The 23,366-nt window shown below is 46.7% G+C and overlaps 1 protein-coding gene across 1 annotated transcript in view; it reads right to left on the reverse strand.

Moving 5' to 3' along the window:
• Window positions 1–17,427, reverse strand: part of NEURL1 (neuralized E3 ubiquitin protein ligase 1) — a 161,688-nt gene extending 144,261 nt beyond the window's left edge. Inside the window, exon 1 of the mRNA XM_075757997.1 lies at window positions 17,124–17,427. Within this exon, the coding sequence (XP_075614112.1) occupies window positions 17,124–17,208 (85 nt within the window). The 5' untranslated portion in view covers window positions 17,209–17,427. The remainder of the gene's footprint in view (window positions 1–17,123) is intronic.
• Window positions 17,428–23,366: the final 5,939 nt, after the last annotated feature.

Below are 23,366 nucleotides of genomic sequence, written 5' to 3' on the forward strand. Positions count from 1 at the left end.
GCCAGTCCGAGACATGGCAGATGACTCTACGGGCGTGAAAGCGGCTCCCAGCTGCAGAGGAAGCGCCCAGCGAGCGATAGATAACAACCACATCTGAGCAAGAAGAGAGTGGCCAAAAGTCATCTGTTGTCAGAGGTGATACTGAATGAGGGACTTCTGTGTCAAAGGGAGAGTCGCCCCGCGGCTGCCCCAGCTGCTTGGGAAGGATTTTTGGCTGTGATGTCTTCTATTTTTCTATGAAGAAATGCAAAAAGGAGCGTATTCTCAAAAAGAGGCAGCAAAGGGAGAACCGGAGGTCAGGATGGGGTGGGGGGTTAGAGAGAGGAGTTTCATTTGCTGGATTGGGCACGGGGATGCCCTCCTGTTGCGGGGAGACACTTCAGTCCCCATCTACAGCCCGCCCTGACTGCTGGGAGGTGGGCGAGGGGCATGTCTGGCCCTGGGTGGCTGGCAGGGAGAGCCTGGCTGGCAGACACGGAGTAGCCAGGGTGGGTCAGGAGCTGGGGAGCATCGTCTGTCACTGCCCCAGACGGGACGTCAGAGCCGTGGTGCAATCCCACGCTGCTCTCCCGCCACTAACGGAGGCTGCTTTGCAGCATCAACTGATTAAGAGAGGAAATAAGGGATTTCCTTGTGGGTTAGGAAGCTACAGTGGGGTGTGAAACACCTGATTCCTGCAATGGACAACACAAAATATCACAAGGTCTCAGAAAAGCCAGAGCTGCCTTGCTTGTATTGAAAATACTGATTTAAAGGGAGTTTGCAAGTGCACAACAGCAAGAGCCCTCTGGTCTCAGGTGTGCGAGGTGAGGTTGGGGGGATTTCAACCGCGGGGCCCTGCGCTCCCGTCAGCCCTGAGAAGCGGGGCTGGCCCCATGTGTGAACAGGAGATCTCCAAGGAAAACCCAGGTGCTGCAGGAAGCAGGGCTGGGAATACAAAAGCATTGCTCTTTTTGCTGAATGGGCAACGAACCGGCATCGTGCAGAGGTGCTATTCAGGATGAATCTGTGGTGCAAGTGCAGAAATGGCTGAGCTGGCTCAGGTCAAGGCTGCAGCATGGCTGCATCGACCACCCCAGGGAGTGGGCAGGGCCAGTGTACCCCCCTGAGATCCCCACAGGTGAAAAAAGGACCGCACAAATTCAGATGAGCTGGCATGGTCCTACCTGTCATGGAAACTGAGTCTCAGGCTGAACTCCACCCTGGGCTGTGACAAGAAAGTCTGCTAACATTACATATGACATGATTTGCATTTTATGGTGTTTGTGGGAACAAAATGACAGCCAGCTCTTCAGCCAGACCGAGTCAAAATCAGGTCTAAATCATCCTGGATGGTTTCGCATTTGGTTTTGCAAAGTTAGAGCTCAGTGAAGAGCCACAGAGACATGCGTGTTAAGCAATGATGCGGAGAGGTGGCACCAGGGCATTCCATGGGACTTGAGGGTTTCCGACATGTCCAGCAGTAGTGTCCATACACGTGGCCACAGCACCACCTGCTCCCAGACAAGAGTCACAAGTCCTTAATCGCAAGACTGTGATGTAGGTCTCAGTTCTTGCCCCCTATACATTTTTACTTGGAGACCCCAAAGAAACCTCACTTACCCCTCCTGCCCTTTGATTTTCCTCAGAAAGCATGAGCTTCACCACATCTCTTTGCAGCAGAAACATGCCAGTAACATCAGGGAGAAAGATCATTTTCTTATCCCAAGCTGGTTTAAAAAATGATACCTACAAATGTTTAAGAACTCAGTATCCAAATGACATGTAGCAGAAACACAGCGACGTGGCTGTCCTGGAGGGAAACGCTCTATTCTACATACAGCAGAGGAAAGAGCAGGCTGAGGGCTGAGCACCCAGTTAGCAGAGTCATTTGTCCATATTCCCATGTTCTACTAAGCCATGGGCAATAGTGGTGAGAAAAACCTGCTCAGTCCCTCTACTGCAGAACAATTTGGATTCAGAGACAAACTTCACCTTCAAACCAACCCCAAGACCCCTTTCACTGCATGAAAGCTGTTATGCTGCACAGGGAAGGCAGCAACATTTTGCCTTAAGGCTGGAACGGCATCCTGGGGTCCAACGACCCCCGTGTCTCCTTCACAAAGCAGAAAACTCACCAGTGCCTTCCAGCGAAATCCCAGGAGCCCAGCACAGGGATGGGATGGTGGCAATTCAGTAAGGGGACCCCAGAATTTCCATTTTAATCTCTAAAAATTTTAGGAAACACTTCTGCCACCCAGCTCAGGAGAGCTTCACCTGCATGCTTTCCACACTACAGGGGCAGAGTGGTGTTTCAGGCTTTGCCTCTGGCAGCTTGTCATGCACAAGGCTAACAGCCCCAGTGCCTTCCCTGGGAAGGGGAGATGTAAGGGCACCCATCTCACAAACAAACGTTGGATTGTTACTCATCTTAACTACGCAGAGGGCCAAGGTCTCATTAATTAGGACTGACATTTACAACGGACGCCACGAGATATGAGCGATATGAAGATGGATGAATTCCAAGAAGATCTGGGAGCAATAAAGGGCTGTGGGGGATGGTTGTTTTTTGTGGGGTTTGTTTTTTTTTTAATTCTGAGTTCTCCTTGTGAAGAAGGACTTTGAATTTGAATTCCCTTTTGCATTAGAACAGGAAAAATTGCAGTCAGTCTTTTGCCATGTATCTAAATTGCAAGGTGCTGCAGACTGCTGAAATAAAAAAGGGACCCTTGGACTGGCCAGTCTGCAGTCATTGGACTTGTGTGGGGACCTGAAGGTCACAGATCAGGAGGTGTTTGGCTGCAAGGGTGTTTGGCTGCTTAGCTTTCGTTCAGGGATTTCCAAAAAAAAAAAATAATGCAAAAGTCCATCAATTGTCTGCCTCTCCTGAAGCAGGGTCAAGCTCATGATAAAATAAAACCATCTGCTCTTTCAGACTTTGATCCCAAATCAGAATAAACCTATTTTGATGCTCTTATAGATTTGGCTCCTTCTGCTTTCATGTGCTCCAGTTGACATTATCAGGTATTCAGATTCCTTGGATGAGATCCTCAGGCATTGATCAGTGGGATTAAAATAAAGATCAGTTGAAAACAAAAGCATTGCTGGTTCTTTTGTACGCATTCTGATTTTGAGCCATTAGGTCATATTCTTTTTATACTTTGCAGCTTTTCTCTGTAACAGAGAAGTATATAAAATTGAGGGAGGTTTAAACAAAAGCTAGGATTCTCATGTAATCCCTTCAGTCCAGCAGCTGAGGCTTTAGGAAAAAAAAAAAAAAATTCGTTATCATGAGAGCTAGAAAAGCTGCCTCAATTCATGACTTTTTTCTATATGACAATTCCAACAGCAGAAACAACTGCACCAAGTAACCTCATTTCTCACCTTCATCCCTACTGTGTTGCTGATCTCTAGCAAAGAGTCTTCAGAATTCAACAGAGAAACCCAAACCTGGTTCTGGAGAGGTAATTGGCTGGCAGCGATACTGGGGCAGGGGAAGCTCAGCAGAAGGGCAGCAGACCCTAGCCCAGAAGCAGATCCTTCACCACCACCTCAACCTCCACATCCTCTCCAGGGCGAAGACAGCCAGGTCACGGCTCATGCTGACCTCTGGGGTCTCCTTCCCTTTCCCTTTCCTAATCTGTAGATTCAAAACTCACCGAGACATGAGTGTGCCATTGGCACAGAGAGAAGTGTTAACATCTGCAATCTGCACCCCCCGGAGAGGTGGGAGGACACTTAGTGTATGTCTCTGACAAGTGCCATCAGTGGGCAGGGACAACACCCTCCCTTTATTTAAAACCTTAATTAAACCAAGTCAGAAAACCCCATCACTCATGGTGCGGTTTTCCAAAGCACAACATATAAAATGTTAACAAGCGCTACGATCCTCAAAACAGCTTCCCTCTCTCCTTTTGCCATCCTGCTAATCGTGATGTCTGGGGCTATAAAAAGGCACAGCACAAGAGCATGTCTCTCATTCTGATCTGCTTCCGTGTTTATAACCATCGCTTATCTAATGACACTTAGGAAGTGTTACCAAGGAGACTATTTGCATCCTGCACGATGTTGCTAAAGCAACACTGCTAAATTAGATGCAGCGCTCTTAGCCTTCACCTACCGTATTTGCATTGCTATTAAAATGAAATAGTCACAGACTTAAACTGTATTTGGGTCATTCGCTCATCCAAACACCTGAAAATAGTCCAATGGCAGCAGCAACAGAGTTCCCCCTTAAATCTAGCACATCTAGGTCTCCATCTCTTACACGTATTTCTAGCTTGCCTTTCACTGTGACCTGCAGACAAAGCAAGCCATCTTTTCTTTCATACTATAACTTTCCTCCACAGGACTTGTTTTCCCTGTATGTTGGGCTTTTATTTGAATACTTCAGGATATTTTAACTGTCATAAATAATTAGAGCATCTTAGTATTTGGTGGAGCACGGCAGAAGGCAATTTGTAAGCAGCATTAATTTTTGAGGCACAAGATGGCTCAGAGGCACTGGAAATGCGACAACTTGCCTGAAGTTTATGGGTCAGCTGTTCATCCTCACCCTGAGTTTTGGTTCAGCTGTAAAGAGTCACCATTCAAGGGCTTCAAGATGGCCCATGGAAAGACTAAAAGGCTAAATAATGACTAATGGGGTAAAATACTCATTAAGGAGGTGATAAGATAATAAAATCAAAAGAATTTAAAACTATTAAGAACTTTAAACAAGCTATAAACAAAAATAAAGGCCAGGGACTATTTTGGGTGAATCATAGAATGGTTTGGGTTGGAAGGGACCTTAAAGATCACCTCGTTCCAACCCCCCTGCTGCAGAATAAATTAAACAAAGAAGCACAAAAGGCTACTGGTAGGATGGAGAGTGAGCAAAAGGAACCAAGAGGTGTGTTTGCAATGGTTTCCAAGGCAAGTAACAGCTCCTCTAGAGTTTGGGCATTTGTCAATATGCTAAAAAATATACTTAAAATAACCCCCCATCTTAATGTAGAAATACAGACAACTGTCAGGAACTTTACAGCAACTATTACAATTGCATAATATATTATATTATATGCAATATATTATATGCAGTTGTATATATACAATAAACATAATTGTATTCTTCATTATATCAGGCAATGTCACAAGCAAAGACACTGGGCTCTCTGAACTAAACTCAAGCATTCTGGTGCAAATCTAGAGCAGTGTATTATCCCCACAGCTTTCCGTTCTGATGGTCTCAGCTGTGTACTTCGGAGAACCACACATAATAATAAAATACCATCCTACCAATACCTAGCTGGACCTCTCCATCACTATTTAATACGTTTATTCCAAAAATAACTCCTGCTTTTAACACTTTCAAATTTAACAGATAAACTCAGGCAAGGACATAAATACTTGGCATCTGTCACTGAACTCAATCAGCTCTCTGAATCAGAGCAAAAGCACCCTGTTCCAGCTCTGCTTCAGTGCATAATATGGTTTGGGTGCCTCTTATTAATAATTCCTTGCTTTAGCCCAGGAACGCTACTAAAAAGCACACCTGGGAGCATTTTACTATATATAAAACCTCTGTTCCAACAGCAAATTTGATCTGCCTGCAGAATCTAATCATGAGAAGGCAACGCTCCTTCCTGCTGAATAGGCTACAGCATGAGAAAGCCCATGTCCAGAAAGCATTTCACCTGCCAGCGCTTGGAATTGCTTATTCCTGGGAATTTAAGCTGAAATACCAGAATCTGGGCTGGTAAAGAATTTTCTAGTAGTATTCAGCCCCAGTTCAGCCAGGCTGTGTCAGGGATGTCCTTTGGGTCTTCTGCTTTTAACAATATTTAAGGATGCTTTTTCAGATGGCTACGAAAGAGAAGTACCCAACTGCGTGAGACAGTGGTAGCTGAACACCATCGCCTCCTCTCAGAAGGATGTTGCTCATGCTTTGCCGAACGCGGAGAGGGTGACATGGGTAGATGGAGGTGAACGCCTGCTCAGCTATGTCGATGAACTGGGAATACAAGGGAAAGCGCTCAAGTCCCAGTATTTCCCTAGGAGGCAAAACTGGATCCCAAGCCTGGATCACATGAACGCTATGGGAATTGATGGATGTGAGACTGCTGTGTTCAACAGATGAACTGAGTCTTCCTCCTGCTGAATCGTTGTGAAAAATATAAATAAATCATTTTACCTCCCTAGACATCAGCCTATTTTACAACAAGGGAATGCGTCAAATTCTCTTTCCTGCCTCCTCGCAACAGCTGTGGTGAGGCTCAATTCCTCACGTTTTGTCATTGTTTTAGCTCCTCCATGGGAAGGTGTGATAGAGGCACACAGGAAGATTTCTGTAGCTGGCCGTGGCTGGAGAGCATCTGTGTGACCACCACCACCTCGCTCCACTGAGCTGCCTGGACATGATGCCAGTGGAGACCCTCCTCCAAGCCCTGTGGCGGGGAAGCCACCCCACAGTGGGCAAGCAGTGCTGGGGTTTGAATAAATACTCAAAGTCTTCCTAACTCCCCCTATATAGAAAAAAGAGGATGGCTCAAGTCTCGTGGGGTTTCAGATCTACAACAGCTGTACTCCCTCATGCCTCCTCCCATGGCTGCCACAAGAAAACTTCATGAGGGTTCAGAAGGCAATCTGCAGTCCTCTGTGGGAAAGGGTTGTTCACGTCCACGCACAAAGGCTGCAGAAGGTTGTTTTTAGCTGCTCTTGCTCAAGGGGAGCTTTCCCAGCCCTCCTTGTTGACTTCAGGTGCCCTATGTGAAATGGGCCGGGGAGGGCTCCAAGGAAGGGTCAGAAACGAGGATTTGCATCACTGGCGAGGCAGAGAGAGGGGAGGAGAGGAGGTATCATCCTCACCATCAGCCAACTCCTTCTTCTCCCATGGGAAATAAGATCAAAAGGAAAAAGAGGTTTACTCTGTGCTAGCTATGTCTCTGTGAAATTTCATAGGAACTTTCTGTTGGTTTTGGATCAGATCCTAGAGCCATGCGGACAGAGCCCATGCTGCATGATGTATCATCTGGGTTATTCATTAGCAAAAGGGTTCCCTCTGCAATCAAACATGTAGAGCACCTTATTAAAACATGTTCTGCTCTGTATATGACCCAATGGAGTTGGCATCAAGAAGTTCTCACCACACCCTGAGAAATGCTGCTGGACTGCGAATTATCATTACTTCCCTCATCTCAGTTCCTACATGGCCTTATCTAAACCATGTCATAAATCTTCTGGCTTTTATCTGAACTCTCCTTCTCCTAGTGACATTCTGTACTTCTGAATAATGTTGTCTCCTTATGAATTACAAGGGGCAGAGCAATAATGCTCCAGCAGAAGCAAGGGAAGCAGTGGGAAAACAGCTAAAAGCTACACTGAACTAGTTGTTTTCCTACTTGTAATCTGCTGTCATATTCTGAGTTGGAAGATTAGATAACGAGACTATTTATAGCGGCATTTCTGGGTGTGTATCACAAAACCTTTATTGTAAGACCACGGCAAGTATGAAATTTTAATTTTGCCTGCCACTTCCTTGTCACAGCTTCATTTGCAGCAAAGCATTTTTTCTTTCATAGTGGGGCTATTAATAATGGATGTAGCATTAACATTTCCAAATTGGGAGTTTACCCTCAGTCTCTATTCCCACCCATCACTCCGTAATTTTTCCTCTTGGGCTTTGTGTTGGACTGACAATATCTGCTCAGCCACCAAACACACAGAGCGAGGGCAAGAGCAACCAGAGCTCGCTCCGTTCACTGCTACAGGTCCCACCTGCAGGACTGAAACCTGGTTGAAACCTCAAGCTGCTTTTTAGTCTCTCTGCTAAGTCCTCCAGCGCATGCCAAGAGGGTCTGAGAACAACTGTCCAAAGGAAGTGCACTGAGCACCAGATAACCTCCACAGGCCATGAGGCATCCAGCAGATGGTGAGAACTTTCTGCCACGGCTAATGCAGGGCAGATTTCAAGTGGAGGAGCAAAGCTCCTGGCTGTCAGTACTTATCGCTTGGCATCTCAACTCTAAACCTTTCAAAACAAAAGGTATTCATGGATTTAAGTAGGGAGAACTTTTTGCACCTTTATTTTATTTTATTTTATTTTATTTTATTTTATTTTATTTTATTTTATTTTATTTTATTTTATTTTATTTTATTTCATGCCTGTTAAGGGATATAACTGTTGAAGGGTTGTATTGTTAAAACGGGTGTACTAAATGATATAAGATGGGAATGGGAATGTAGAAATCCGGTACTAACATCAGAGGTTACCCAGGTGCCTTATAATGTGTTCACTGTGTTTTTTAATAAAAAAGTAAATTATTTCAGCTACTTCTCCTTTTTCTGTATTTGCTGAAATGCTGCAGCATAATCAATTAATGCGACACATTTTCTATCATCACATCTATTCAAGTGACTCACTCAGTCACGTAATACACAGATTCTGTTTGCAACATTTACGGTTATTTGTATCCTGTCTTCTACAGTGACTCAATATTTCTATGGGAAACCATCTCTTCCCTTCCTAGCTAGTGAATACTTTTAAGTACAAAAAACTGGCATTCATCATGGACAAAAATGATCCCACAAGATAGATGGATGGATGGATAGATAGACAGATAGATATTTAAAGGCACAATGGCACCAGTTGCTCAAATCAAAGAAATCCTGAGTAATACCAATAGAATTAAATGCTATATTAAACAGGTATCACTTAAGAAGGAGATTTGAACTAACCTTCTGATGGAGAGTTGGAATCTGGATGGTAGGTAAGCTCTGGATCCACGGCTGCTTTGGCTTACCTGGCAAAAGCCTGTGCAGAAGCCAGTTAAGACTCTAACACTAATCTTTACATTAGATGGTGTTGATGAGCAGCAGAGCACAAAGCACAGTCACGTCTCCATCCAAGTAGCAGTTAAAGGGAAATCAAGCAGAGCTTATGCCTAACAGAGGATAAAAGATGATCAGTGGGGTTTTTAAATCATATGTTGACATATGGGAAGTCAATGTAAATTGATTGATTATGGTTCTTCTGACTGGGTCAGGGTTAGAGCTACAGCTTTCAAGTAGGGTGAAGCCAGAAGGATGTCCTGCCCGGAGCAGCTCACAGAGATTTTCATGCTCCCATTCAGCTCCCCAAATAAGAAACCAATACCCCAAAAGTGCCCCTCACTAATTCCACTGGTACAAAGGATTTCCAGCTTTGCTCAACATCCCATGGTCCCTTGTCTCTGCAGAAGCCAGGCTCCTTTGCTACCCCACTGGCTTGTTACTGACACTGGCACTGGCTAGTTACAGAGCTCCCCAGCCATTGCTTTGCTGAAAGGACTGTAATGCTATTGGAAAGTAACTTGGGACCTACCGATCTTCTCAAGTCCTGATGTTAGACATAGGGTGTATTCTGGCCATATCATAAAAATTATGAGAGCAACAGCCAATAAGGAATCCCAGCATATGCCCCTGCACGTGTGTGTAAGCCATGCAGGAACATCTGGAAGCGTCAGTGTTACCAGCATGAAACCCGAATATTGAATATGAAGGAACAAAGAGAGGAAGGAGACTCTGCAAGTGATGCCGGTACTTTAGAATTTATTTTGTCTAAAATCTTATTACTGGGTTTCAAAAAAATGTTTACATTTACTGCATTAAGTGGGTTTTTTAAAATACCTGCATGGTATTTTATCTCTGAGGCTGACTGAGAACTATTAATATTTACTTTTCAGAGTTTTGCATAAAATAGCCCTGAGGCTTAACCTGACAGTTTTCTGAGAGCTGAGAATCCTTCCCCACGCTTCAGCAAAGAGTTGAACCAAGGTGGACTAATGGAGAATTGTGTAAACATAACACCACCATGGCATCCTCTGGCCTATAATTTTAAAACGCAATCCTATTTTAATCCTGTAACTGGAAGGCCAAATAACCAGTAGGATAAACATGAACTAGATTCTTACATACAGCATGCTTTTATCAGCTCAAGATCCCCAAGAACGAATGGAAATGAAAATCCACCCCACCTCAATTTTAACCACATAGTTGCATCAACCCAGACTTTAGTATGGGGAAGTATCCAAGTGCCTGCCCCCCTCCCCAGCTAACCAGGTAGCAATACCCTAGTTAGCTAGGTTAAAAGGTAGCTCAGGCTCACGTATACATGGCACAGTCACAGCAGAAACTTTAACCATTGCCAGACCCTAAGCTACAGTTAAAATTCAGCTCTTGTCCCCAATACTTCGGGATTTGTCAATTTGTGGCACAGATCTGAGCACCTGCACAGTGCTGTGATTAAAGTAAGAAACTACTTTGGGATTTGGCAGTTTGCAGCGCAGTGCTGAGCACCTGCACAGTGCTGTGATTAAGGTTAATCTTAGATCAACCATTTCTGGGTAGAGACAATACAGAAACACAGGCGTTGCAGACCCCACTCCTCAGAACAGTTTAGAATTGGATTGCTCGGATGTTCTAAAATTTCAAGACAGACCAAGTCAGAGCACACGTGGATCCCCAGTTTGAAATAAGTAGCCATCATGAAGGTATGCACCGTAAGTAAAACAACATGTACTTATGTACTTGCCACGGGCAACAATTTCAGCGATGCACAAGTAGCTGATTCCTGCAATTATCCTAGCAGCAGTAGGTAAGAACAGCTGCCAAATCCGAAATCTTCCAAGCCTCTGTATTAGGAACCTTCCCAGATACAGGGATATCCACAAAAGCTGCTGCTTCAATAGTCTAAGAAACAAAATTAAGTGGGGGCTACTGAGGCCCCCATCACTCAGGAGGTCAATGTAAGCAAAGAGAACCTGCTTTCTTTTACTCCAGAAGAGCCCACAAATGCAAAACCACCTTTATTTATCAAAGGTGCAGCAGACACAGCCTCATCCAAGAAAGTTGTGATGGGAGTTTGCACAGGGACCTCATCACAATCCCTGCTGCTCCCAGCTAAAGCCTAGATGTTCTGTGTGTGACTTCGATGCTGCCATGGCAATGAACCACTCTGTAAACACCCAGGCAGGGACATTGATGAAGAAGAGGATGGATCCAGCTAAAGTCCAGCCAACATCAGAGCAGGCTCTGTCCTTCCATCCATCACTGCAATGTCTGAACAACCCAGCTCCACCTGTCACTGGTGTGGAGAAGTTTAAGTTCTCATTTCAGTGTTATTCACTGAACATGTGTAACCTTAGGACGACCCCCTTGGGAAGTCCATATGAGCAGAGTGAGTGTGTGGTCATACAAAGCATGTAACTTCAAAGGATTTCTCCTTCATGACCTCCTCCAATCTCCCATAAAACTGGAGGCATTTTAGCATCCATAACATCCACTGTTAATGAGGTTTACAGAACTACTAGCCACTGCAGATGGCTACAACCTCCTTTTGTTCAAAAGGAGCTGGAATCTATCAACTTCATTTGATGTCCTCCTAATTCTTGTGCAGGAAGATATAGTTAAGAGTGGAGCTCTGCCCCTTCTCTACATGCCAGTCATTTCCCACCCCAGTTGTCCTTTTCTCCAGAGGCAGGAGTCCTACTTTATTCAATCGTTCCTTATATGAAATTAATCCAGACTTTTGACTGTCCCTGTTGCTCTCCTCTGAACCTTTTCCAGTTCTCCTGTATCTTTTTTAAGATGACAGAAGGGGAAGAACCAGAACTACACACAATATTCAGATTTATACAACAATCTAATCATGGCCTCTATTATCTTCTGTTTGGCTTCCCTTATGACTTCTAGTATTTCATTTGCTTTTTTTTTTTTTCCCCGCACTGCTACTGAGCCTTGGACTAACATTTTCAGCTCAATCACCCCACTGATGTTTAGATTCCTACTGGTTTTCAAAACTAGCCTTTCTTGCCCTTGAGAAATACAGAGCATCACCTGTTGGCAAAGCACCACACGATTTCCTGGGAAATTTCTGACAAGCTGCAGCATTACCCGCTCCACCAAGAGGCTTCAGTACCTTAGGAAAAGGATGATGGGAAAGGAAAAGTAAGATCGATAAATTGCTGTGTTTGGAGCACTGGGCAATTTTAGGCAGTTTAAATGCAATAAATCAAAGTTCAGTAGCTTGGGAAAAAATCTAGTGCTATGGAGAAGGTCATATAAACCTGAGAACCTCAGGCAAGAAAAACTTTATATCTACAACCCAGACACACTGAGAGGTCAGAGGGAAACAAGCACGATTCAGGACAGAATGAAAGCAGAAGGGCAGGAAGCAGGAGGCATCCTTCAAAGCCTTCATCCTTCAAAGATGAAACTTCTGACTCTCTGAGGCTGGAAGAAAATGAAACAGTACTTCAAAGAAGAAGCAATTATGACAGCAATGGGAGCTGAGGTTATCTCACAGCATCACTATTGACATCCTCCCCGGTGCACTGCTTGCACCCCAACTTCTAATCCCCATGATCATCAGCTGCTGACGTCCTTTTGCCCCCCGCTTAGTTTTATCTAGCAAGTGCACAAAATGGAGCTGGCAGCAGAATAGTCTTTCCTATCAACAATGTACAATTATTGAAATGCCTACCCCAGCCAGATTACTATCTTCTGCATGTATTTCAGAAGCTCACAAAATACCAGTGAAAGGAGAAAAAAAGTCCGATGTGTTTATGGGTCAGTGGGATATAAAGTTTGGAACAGTAACTGCAAAAATGCAAGCAAAGACTGTATAATTATGACTGGTATCCCCCACGCACCAGGAAAAGCAGCAAATCCTCTGCCTCCTTGGTAAAGTGCTGCACAACAGGCTGTGTTTCTGGGGGGCTTGCAGCCAGAAAGGCAGAGTCACACCCTTCAGCAAACCACTGCTGACTCTGCCTTCAGGTTTCCTAGGAAAAGAAAGGACTAAGAACTGTCCTGCAAAGGCACCAGCCTGCTTCATGTGATACTCTGGAGATATAAACCCCAAATCATCCCACAGAGATCACCCAGACACGTGAGCAAGAGCTATCTGTATGAATGAGCAGTAAGTACAGGGGACTATGGAAGCACCCAGCACAACATGACTCAGATCTCGACGGGAGCCTCCAGATGCCACTGTGAAACAAATAATACAGAATAACCCATGAGTAATCAGCCACTGCTGAAAAGAGGATTTCTGACTAGTTCAGGCTGTCTCTGTAATATAGCGCATGCATTCTTTTGCATAAATATCATAGGTGCATTAACCCATGAGAAAAACAAGAGGAAGAAATCCTGCTCGCTGTCACTCACTGTGGAGATCTACCTTCCAAGGCAAGATGGGGCTCAGGAAAGAGCAGCAAACCTGAGTAGGAGGCTGGAGGAAAGGATTTAAGAGAGGAGACAGTAATACTTCTTAGCTTTTACAATGTAATATTGATCTGCTATCCACAGAAATGGCTAAGCCCTCTTGAAGCTGAGAACACGGAGACAAGTGAGGATAAAGAGCCACTTGCCCACGGAGCACAGGAGATGGCATTCAGGTCCTGTGCCTCACCTTTGGCCCAAGGGCTAGCAAAAACTTCATTTCTAGCATTCTGGACCAGCAAATCTGGGAACTACACAACTCCCCTAACAGGGTACACAGCCCACACAGCACGGCAGGAAGAGTTAAACACATCCAGCAAGGCTGAGCAGTAGCTAAGGAAGGAACACAACAGCCACAGAGATATGGAAGATGTAACACTAGGCAAGGAGGGTAACTTAGAGAGGAGGTTGAATAGACTGTCTTGGAAGAACCCTGGGGCAGGGAGATGGGTTGAACTGGGGAGGTACGTCTTGAGAAATAATAGAAGTCTTCTTGGTTGGAATAGTTCAAGCCAGACTGCCCTGGCACTAGTAAATAAACAGTACACAGAGCCACTGATGCAAAGGTTGATCTTTTTCATCTCAGAATCCAGGAGATTAGATATGGCTTGAGTTTTCCCACTTGATTCCACTCCAAACAACCATATGCACCTTGTCCAATACTTATTGCAAACCATTTTTCAGAAAGGGTGGACAGCAAAAATTTCCTGGAGTTTATCTGGCTGCATCGTTAAGGAGATTGTTACCAGATAATCATAATCTTTTGCTCAACGTTAGGAAAGTACACAATGGATCACCTTCCGTCACCCCTGAGAAGCAGCCACATCTGGGTTATGGGAAGGGAAATACTCACAGGAGTGCTGAAAATAATCTCACCTCAACCTCCCCATCATGATATCACCAAGTGATGAACTCCTTCCAACCACTGGCCATGACTTCAAGATTAACAGCCACAACAGGACTGTGGCATCTATCAGCTGCAGTCCTGGAGGACTTCTGTTTCCACTGACTTGACTTTTCACTGTCTCCAAACCAGCCAAAGCCTGCAAGCACAACTGTGACACCAAAATCCAGCTTAACAATCCAGGCATGACCTACTGCTTTGGAATAACTAATTCCAAAGTGCTAGCGTCTAGCAGTTTCTCGTGAACAGCAATGTGAAGTCCTTTTATAAAGGGCTGGACATACCAGATTTTAAAGTGCTGTCCTACTCTGAAAGCAACTCTAAAATCATCAGCCTGGGGTTCCAGCTTTACTGTTGCAGGCACCTTCAGTAAAACCTGCCTATTTCAGCTACCTGGTTTTAAAACTGCAGCTGAAGTCGGAGAATCAGGTTGGGTGCTTTCCTTCTTATGCACAACCATCAAAAGCAAAGCAAGTATTCTGCCAGCCATGCCAGTCTTCAATGATACTTCTGTGCTATGCCTTCGATACCACCAAAAGCATCACAGAAGATTTAGTAAATTTAGTAAAATTTAGTAAATTTTCAGACAATTTACTTAACTAAAGGTGATCATTTTTAGCAGGACTAACAGAAGGGTATAAAAATTTTCAGTACATGTGGGCAACAGCTCTATTATGTATGAAGGTCTTATTTCTTACATAGCAGAGATGAACTCGTAAGGTTCAGGGACTGACTTCAGAGCCCCCAGACCACCTTGGGAAATTGAATGCAATCATAGCTTCTTCTTTAGCAAGAATGAGCCTAAATCACCCCTGGCACCAGGTTAGGAAGAGGTTGACGCAGAAGGGAAGTACTAGATGGTGGCCAAATTACCAAAGTTCAGTATCCCTAACACTGAGCCAGACACTGAGGGAAGAACAACTGGGGACCTTCAATTAAAACACACTTTACAAAATGTTAAATGGCAGATATGTAACAAAACTGTGTGACATTCATACTTTCACTGCTATGCCTCCAGACCATTTTACAGGAACCTGTCAGATGCAATCAGACTTGTTTATTCTGCATTTAAATGTAGGACCTGAGGCAGTCCGGTTTCAAAAAAGACAGAAAAGGCACATATTGTCCCTGGCAGTTGCTTGGGTTTTACAACAAAGGCAATGCCTTGTTAACTCTTTAAATCAAAATTATTTCAGGGCTCTGCTACAGTACAGTCTTGAGAACATTTCTGCTTGCTGCCTCAGCACAGGTAGAAATTTAATTAAAATGGAAATTAAAGGAAGAAAGAAAGTGGCATTAACACACACTGCACACACACCCCAAAATCAGGTGATTCATACAGAGCATCATCAAAATCTCGCATAAGCCACAGATAATGGATTAAGCGGCAGTGTCCCTTCTGGCTCCAGTTTATAAATTCTTATCTGCTTAAGGTTGCTCCAGAAAGATTTCCAGCTGACAGCATGATTCTTAAGAGACAAATCCTCCCTGGCAGTTTACAATTGCATACCAACTACTACAGCATCGTGTGTGCCTTCATGTTTGCATTGATAGAAGATGATGGTTCACCATTTAGGGTTCAGCATTCCCCTCCTTGCAAGTCTAATTTTAAGCACAGCCATTGTCTGGGCTGAGTTTCTGACTGACTTTGTCCATGACAGAGCAGTAAGCATTCATAGTCTCCTTGCATGGCCATTAAAAAGGCCACGATAAAATCACCTTCAGTTCACACAACTGTTCCGAATCACCAAAGTACAGAGGAAGGGTACAGAGAGGTGTAACGAAAGGATAATGCAAGTATCAGAAAATCCTTCAGTATAACCACCAGTTGTCCAGCTCATCGTTAACCATCTCCACTCCCCTTGATTGTGCCAAAGAAGTAGCCAAAAGCTCAATAAAAATGAGGGTGAACAGCAGCATCCCTGTTTTCCGTGCTGGTGGCTGCAAATTCTGCAACACACTGGGGAAGCTGCAACAAGTTTTGATCATCTGAAATGTCTGTGGGAGCAGCACCTTCCCTCATTGCCTGCTTACAGAGAGATGTCTGACATCCTCTACCTCCATCATTCAGTGTCTTTGGCAGTGAAAATGTGCTTAGTGAAGAGGTACCTGGGTAGCACTGAACACATACGGTGTGTACTGCTGCCCAAGGAAACCCCTTTCAAGAATGACAGGTTATTTTCTGCAACCACCCTCCCAGCTTACAGCAAAAGGGAGCTAAAAAGGGCAGGGACAGAGGAGACCTTGGGCAGTCACTCCTGCTCGCCTTACAGAAGTCATCCCCATCCAATTTGCTCCCAACAGTGTCCCAGGATTTCAAAAAAGGGATTTCATCCTTATGAGGAACAGAATAACCATGTAAGCTGGACAAGGAGCCCCAAACACCCCCTGCCCTCCTCCAAACAGGACTGACAGTCCCATGCACACAGACACATTCCTGGAGCACCCAGAAAAGACACCAAAGCAAAGCTTTTGTTCACTGAGAAACACCTGGGGACTCTTTGGTGGTCCAACTCCTCTGACATGTTGTCCCTTGCCTTCCCGGGGTGCCACTGCCTGGAGAGACCTGTGCACCGATCATAGGGCACTGCTGGGAAAGAAGCGGAAGGGCTGGGAGTAGGGCAGGGGGACCCACACTGCCAGAGAGCATGGGGTGCCAAGCACGGAGCCATCCCACCCCGGGGTGCCCAGGGAGCCCAACCTGCCCGGAGTGCTCAGGGAGCCCAGCCTGTCCCAAGGTGCCCGGGATGCCTGTCTGGCGTGGGGTGCTCGGGGTGCTATGAGTGCCTAGGGATCTCATCCCAATTTGGAGTCCCTGGGCTGCCCAGGTTTTGTGTCCTGCCTGGATGCCCATCCCACCTCGGGGTGCCCAGAGCACCCATCCCGCTCCAGGCTGCATGGGTGCTTCGGGTGCCCCGGGGTACCGCGAGTCCCCGTCCTGCCGGGGATGCCCGGGGTGCTCGGGATGCCCGTCCTGCCGGGGCTGCCGGCCGAGCCGTACCTTTGAGGTGGTGGTGGCGGGCGCGGTGCAGGCGGCCCTGGCCGCCGCGGGGCAGCGCAGGGATGCTGGAGAAGCGGCTCCCCATGGCGGCATCCGAGCCGGGTCGGGCGGCACCGCACAAGGTCTCTCCCCGGGGGCTATGGCGGTGGCAGCGGCAGGGAGGGCAGCGCTCCGCCGGCGTCTCCCGCGCTCACTCCGACGCCGAAAGCCCCGCTCCTGCCCGCCGCCCGCCGGGCCCCATGCCCGCGGTGCCGTCGCCCTCCGCGGGGCCGCGCCGGCTCCGCTCGGCTCCGCCGCGGCTCGGTACAGCAGGGCGGGGCGGCGGCACCACGGCCCCCCCGCTGCGCCCCGTCGCCATGGAGACAGTTGTTCCGCCCCGGGGGGGGGGGGGGGGGGCGCTGCTCACCGCCCAGATGTGCCACCGCTGGCGCGACAGGTGGGGGCACGCGGAACCCGACCCCGACCGACCCCCCCCCAGCCCGGTGCCGGGCACAGGGACTGGGGCACGGCGGGGAGGGCGGCGGCACCGCCCCGTCCCAGCTCCCCGGGGTCCCGGCAGCAAACACGGCCAGGCTTCCCCCCAGAGCACCGTGCGGCTCAGGCTTCCCCTCAAATCACAAGGACGCCCAGGACGAGACACGCCGAGGGGCAGCCGCGGGATCAGGGACATTATTCCCTTCCCTAGGCCACGAGGAAAGCACCTGGTGGAATGGCGTGCCTCCACTTCCCAGCCACGACGCTAGGCTGGACCTCCCTCACACCTGCTGGCCCTAAACCCCCTCCCCAGGGCCAGCCCTGCACCCTCCCAGCAAGGAAATTTGCGGCTGACCCCAGAATCCGGTCCCCTCAAAGAAGCTGCATCATGCATGAATGTCCAGCCAAGCAGACGTGCTGTGCTGGGATGCAGCTCTCCTACACCAACTAGGATTCTCAGGGATGCAAATATGTCAGAGCAGCACTCAGGGAAAGGCAAGGAAGATAGGCAAGCAGCTCCTTCTCCAGCCCTGGGGCAGGTGGACAAGAAGGCAGATAGAGGGGCGAGTAGGTCCCTTACAGGTCCCCAGCCTACCCAGCAAGATGGGCGGATGCCTGGCCCACTGCTTTACTCGCCTGGTGGCTCAAAGCAGTGAGGAGCTCCAGCCAAGCTCAGGGAAGTGGGGTAGGGTAGAAATGGGGTGAAGGGAAATACTTCACTGGCAGGTCCCCTATGAAAGGTCAGGAGCTCGTACTGGTGAAGTGCTAGCATGGGGCACTGCCTGTACGTGTGGCTTCTGAAAGCTGCTGCAATGCAAACACACCCCACATAACCTGGGACTGCCCTGCGTGGTTGGAGCCCTCTGTGCAGAGATGAACCTCTGCACAGCTGCATGTTCATGAGCGCCTGTGCTGCAGACACAAACTCGCTCATACCTGCACAAGCCATGCCCACATGGCTCTCTCCCTTGCCGTGAGAGAGAAGGTCCTGTGTTAATACCATGCCTGTCCACCACCAGACATGGGGCTCCTCTCCGCCTCTTCCTTCCACTCTGGAACCACCCAGGCCAGTGAGTTGCTCCACAAAAGCAGCCACAACCATACCGGGTGGTGAGGTTCCCCTTGTCCTTACCCCAGCAGCACCTCGGCGTACAGGGATTTCTGCTGTGATGAGCACAACCGAGAACCTGGAGGAGTTCAGTTGGTACCACATTAAGATAAATCCACAGCTGATGCTAGTCTAGTGCATATTTACATTACCTTTTTCTTTAGAGAGGACTGTAGGCTCTGGAGACACACATGTTTGCAAGCTTCATCCTAAGTTTCAGCAAATGCTGAAGACTGAGGGCGGCTTCAGTTCAGCTATGTCAGGATGCAAAATGTCTTTTTCCTTCCTTCTGTTGAACAAAAATTTAATGTTCAGCTTCCTTCCAAAAGGTGATTTGGTCCGTCCATCCATCCACCTCCACCCTCCCCTCTCCCTCCTCTTAGTAAATGTAAGAAAAGCACTTCCTGCTCAGGGACCACAGTGAACTTTTTCACCTTGAAAACAGTTACTGCCACGATTTCCCCACCCGGAGAGCCAGTAGACTTACTGTTCTCTGAAACCACTCAAGAACATAACTTTCAAAGGAGAAGGGGAAGCCTTCTGAGGTTAAATAATAAGAGTTGATAAGAAACATGGAAAATCTCAACCAAAATCTGATGCTGACATCAGGATGAGGATTTCTTTTGGTGTGTGTGATGCAGGAGGCCAGGCTGAGGAATCATTACTGTCCTACCTAGCCTTAGATTGCAATATGGGTGAGATGCACATCATATTTTTTAATCCTTTCTCATTCAGAAGCAGAAAAGGGATGACCATGCCAGTCAGAGTGCTGCCAAGGCAGTGCAGGGCTTGAACTCCTGCTCAAGCACAAGCCTCTCAGTCTTTGGTGCTGCCAGTATATAGGTTCCTGCTCTGGCCCCATGATAAGTCCACCAGCTGCCTTCACAGGCAGGAAGCTCATGAGCAGAGGTGGGACAGAGATTAAGTGAGACTGAGTCACATCTTTATTTATATCCTTTGTGAACATTGTATTTCCAGCCAGCTCATTACAGTGAGCCCACAAAGAAACACGGGACTGGAATGATCCTTAGATGGGCAACTCCAGCTCCTCATGATACAATACCTTCTGTCCTGCTGAACCTAATTGTCTACAACCAACCAAAAAAAAAATCCTTGTTCTTTCTCAACTCCTTTTCTCTAATCTCTCTCTGTGCCTGTCCTTGAATTGTAAGAGGTCTTGAGTAAGGACTGTCACTTTTCTGGGAAGCTTCATGGTTTATGTGGCAGAAAGAGGTGCCAGCATAAGGCAAATTATAATGGAGAGAGGCATCTTTCCATTGTATAAAAGAGATCTTCAAAAAGGAAAAGTACCAGAGTTTTGGACTGGAGGCATAGGGGACATCCATATAATAGCTCAGGGAATATTTCTGTGCAGTCATCCGTTAAATTACAGGCACTCACGCATGCATCATGCACGCTGCTAACTATGCCTTATGTGATAGCTCACCATGTGGTAGACCCCACTCCCAGAAGGACCCCGTGCTTTCTGCTTCCACCAAATCCACTCTGAGTTTTAGACACCAGGCACCAATTTAATCTTGGTACCACAGTGCAAATATTAATCTATCAGCCACGTGGGGTGTAGTTTATGCGCTCAACCAGCTCCCTTTTCACCTTGGAGAACCGAGGTGAAGCATAATTACATCAGTGAAAGGAGGAAGCCATATAGATCTGCCTTAGCAACATGTTCAGCTTCTGTGAGGGATGGGCTTTGCTTTGCCTGACACCACAGCCTACAGTTAACAGCATGGGGAGGAATGCAAAACAGCACCAAGATTTTGCTCTGATTGTATCTTGGTTCACTTTATCAAAGTGTCTTTGAATTTGCTCCTGACACTGGTTGGAGAAGGAGTGAGAAGGAGGGGCTGCTTGCCGTCCTTGCCAACTTATGTCAGCTCTTCCTGCAGAAAATGTTGAGCAGGGTGAGAAATATGCTCTGTGATCACAGGGGCCCTTGACAGACAAAACAGGATCACACTGATTCTGGGTTTTTGCCTTTTTTCTGAGCTGCAGCAACAGGGAGCATTGAAACAGCTTGCCAAAACTGCACGGCTTTCACGCCAGTAAGTCAGGACATTCCCTGTTTCTTAGTATTAGTGATATCAATTGAATTGGCTAATTAGGGACGTGCAATTTCTTGGTATCAATCCTGTCAGGTAGTGGGGGTCTGGTGGAGAGAGCGTGCTGTGTGATAAAGCAGGATGAGTTTGCACTGCATTGTAATTCCTCTCCACCTTCTGTGTTTGTGCGTGGGCAGGTGACCACCAATTTGTAATTTGTGCTTAGAAGTCAATGGAGACAATGCAGTCAGTCCACAAACTTCATCTGAAAGGAGCTCCAGGAGAGGTGCTAAGATCACAATTATCATTATGAGCAAGGACTGCACGGTCACATCTGCTCATGGAACAACGTCTACTGCCTTAAGTCACGACACCACCCGTGAATTTTCTACCCGAAAGCTGGGTGCAAGGATGAGCTCCCGCTGTTCAGCTCAGGCATATGTGAAAGAGGAGAGAGACGGGATGTGGAGGAGGATTTGTGAGACGGCTGGAGAGTAGCATCTACACACAAAAAGAGCTCGCTGGAGAAGGACAACCGGACAGCCTGCTGGATTTGGTAGACAGGGATGCTTTCAGACTGTGAAGGGGGCAAGATGAGATGAACACATTTGCATCTAAGGGCTCTGGGTATTTTGCAAAGATCTCTAACTCTGAAGTGCTGTGCAGCAATGAAGCAAATGTAGTTAAAAATTCCCTTTGCAAAGCCTGCGTTTGTGCCTTCTAGGCACATCATGCCTCAAGGGGTTGCACAAGAAACCAGGCAACCACAAACAAGGCATAATTATGAAGAATCACAAGAACAGGAGTACACAAGAAGCCTGAGCCACTGTTGCCATAGACTTGGGAAAACACATGTCAGAATTTACACCCTGAGAGGATGCTCAGAGTAGGAGGCGTGACCCAGGGAATGAGTGTCACAGAATAAAACCCAGAGCAGCAAGTGGATGCTGCCCAGGTCCTTTTGGCTTTGAAATTCATGGGGTCCAGCCACTCAGACGACTCACTGGCACACGCGTGACGGAGGGTGCTAAGAAATTGGACATACAATGGCTTGACTACCTTTTAGACACATTGGAAACATTAATCTCAACAATAATCCAAAGGAGTGAATGCCTTCCTCATTCTTCCTGTTTTCCTCCATGTCCAGATGGAGAAACTGAGGCAACAAGATGATTTAGCAGATGTGGCACTTAAAGCAGCAAAGGGGCTGAGAATGGGAATATGCTGTATGTCCCTTCCAGACGAAGGTTTGATCCACTGGGCCCTGCTGATTTCACAAACCCATTAATCTAATTCTTTGCCTTATATCTTGAAAAAGGATCTGCCAAAGAAATCAGCTGTTGCTTGATTTGCTGTAATTAAATGCCTGGCATTTAATGTGGAAGAAAAAGCCACACCTATCTGTCCATGAAATGTACAGATCTGCATGCTGCAAGGAGAAAAGATCATTTGGAGGATATTCACTGCATCTAATTGTTGGGCTAATCTCCTAATTGACATATTTTAAATTGCCTGAATGACAGCTGGCCAATGGCATTCTTGATGTGGCATGCATCACCCCAAAATGACGTGCCCTGCAGCCGCCACCTCAGGAAAGCTTCCCCCATTGCTGTCACCTCTGAAACCGGTGCAGGGCTGGATGTAAGACTCAGATGGGACAGAAGCAAATCCAGCATTATGAATTAAAATAGGACAGGACGGCAAAAGTCTGCTCTCAGTCACAGGTGAACAACATCTTGTTCTGTGTCTAACAGGGCAACAGATTTCACAGCAGCAGCCAGCACAGTCTGTGAGGATACTTCTAGAAATATTAGCTTAAAATGAAGAGGGGGAACAGATCTGTAGATGCAGAGCCTCATCAACATTTATAAAAAGCTCAGTCTCAGACAGCAGTCAACAAGAAGTCATCATGGCAGGTGATCATCCAATGTGGTGTTCTTTCCCTGAGAAAGCTAAATCCTATGTCACCTCTTTTGTAAGAAATCTAGATACTTGTTTTCTACAAGTAGGATAGGAAAGAAGTGTCCATCTTTCCTGACACACTGGCTCTACAGTGTGCAGACTGGGAAAACATGTTTTGTACAGCCAGCTTGATGCTTGAGATTAATTCTGTTTATCTTCTGACCTTTACATTAGCAGTTTTCCCGTTCATCAGCACAGGATCTGCACAAGAGCAGAAGCTGCTGCCTGACCTTCAAGGCAGAACCACGGTAGCACATACATGACACTTTGGTGCCTCATAAATACACAGATATCCATCCTGGAGGCTGCTGGAAAAATCGTTCTCCTAGACTGATGCTTGTGCAGCCCAGCAGGTTCCTCCTCCTGATGGCATCAAGCTACTAGCCTTGCTTTTCTAAGCTTTTCAGAGTCCCAGCTCCATCCTGCAGGACAACAGGGTTGACTCCTATCTTTAGTCTGCCAGCATCCATCAGCCTGTCATTGTGCCCCCTTCTCCTTTTCTGTGGAAATTAGCCCCTGCTCACATACACACTCCATCCAGCCCACTCATATACCCTGAACCTCTGGCCTATTTCCAACCCTACAAATTCATACTCTTTCTTGCCCCTCAAGCTCTGGCAAAGCCTGTCCTAGCCCTGC

This window comes from Balearica regulorum, chromosome 7 (assembly GCF_011004875.1).
Source record: "Balearica regulorum gibbericeps isolate bBalReg1 chromosome 7, bBalReg1.pri, whole genome shotgun sequence".
Lineage (NCBI taxonomy): Eukaryota > Metazoa > Chordata > Aves > Gruiformes > Gruidae > Balearica > Balearica regulorum.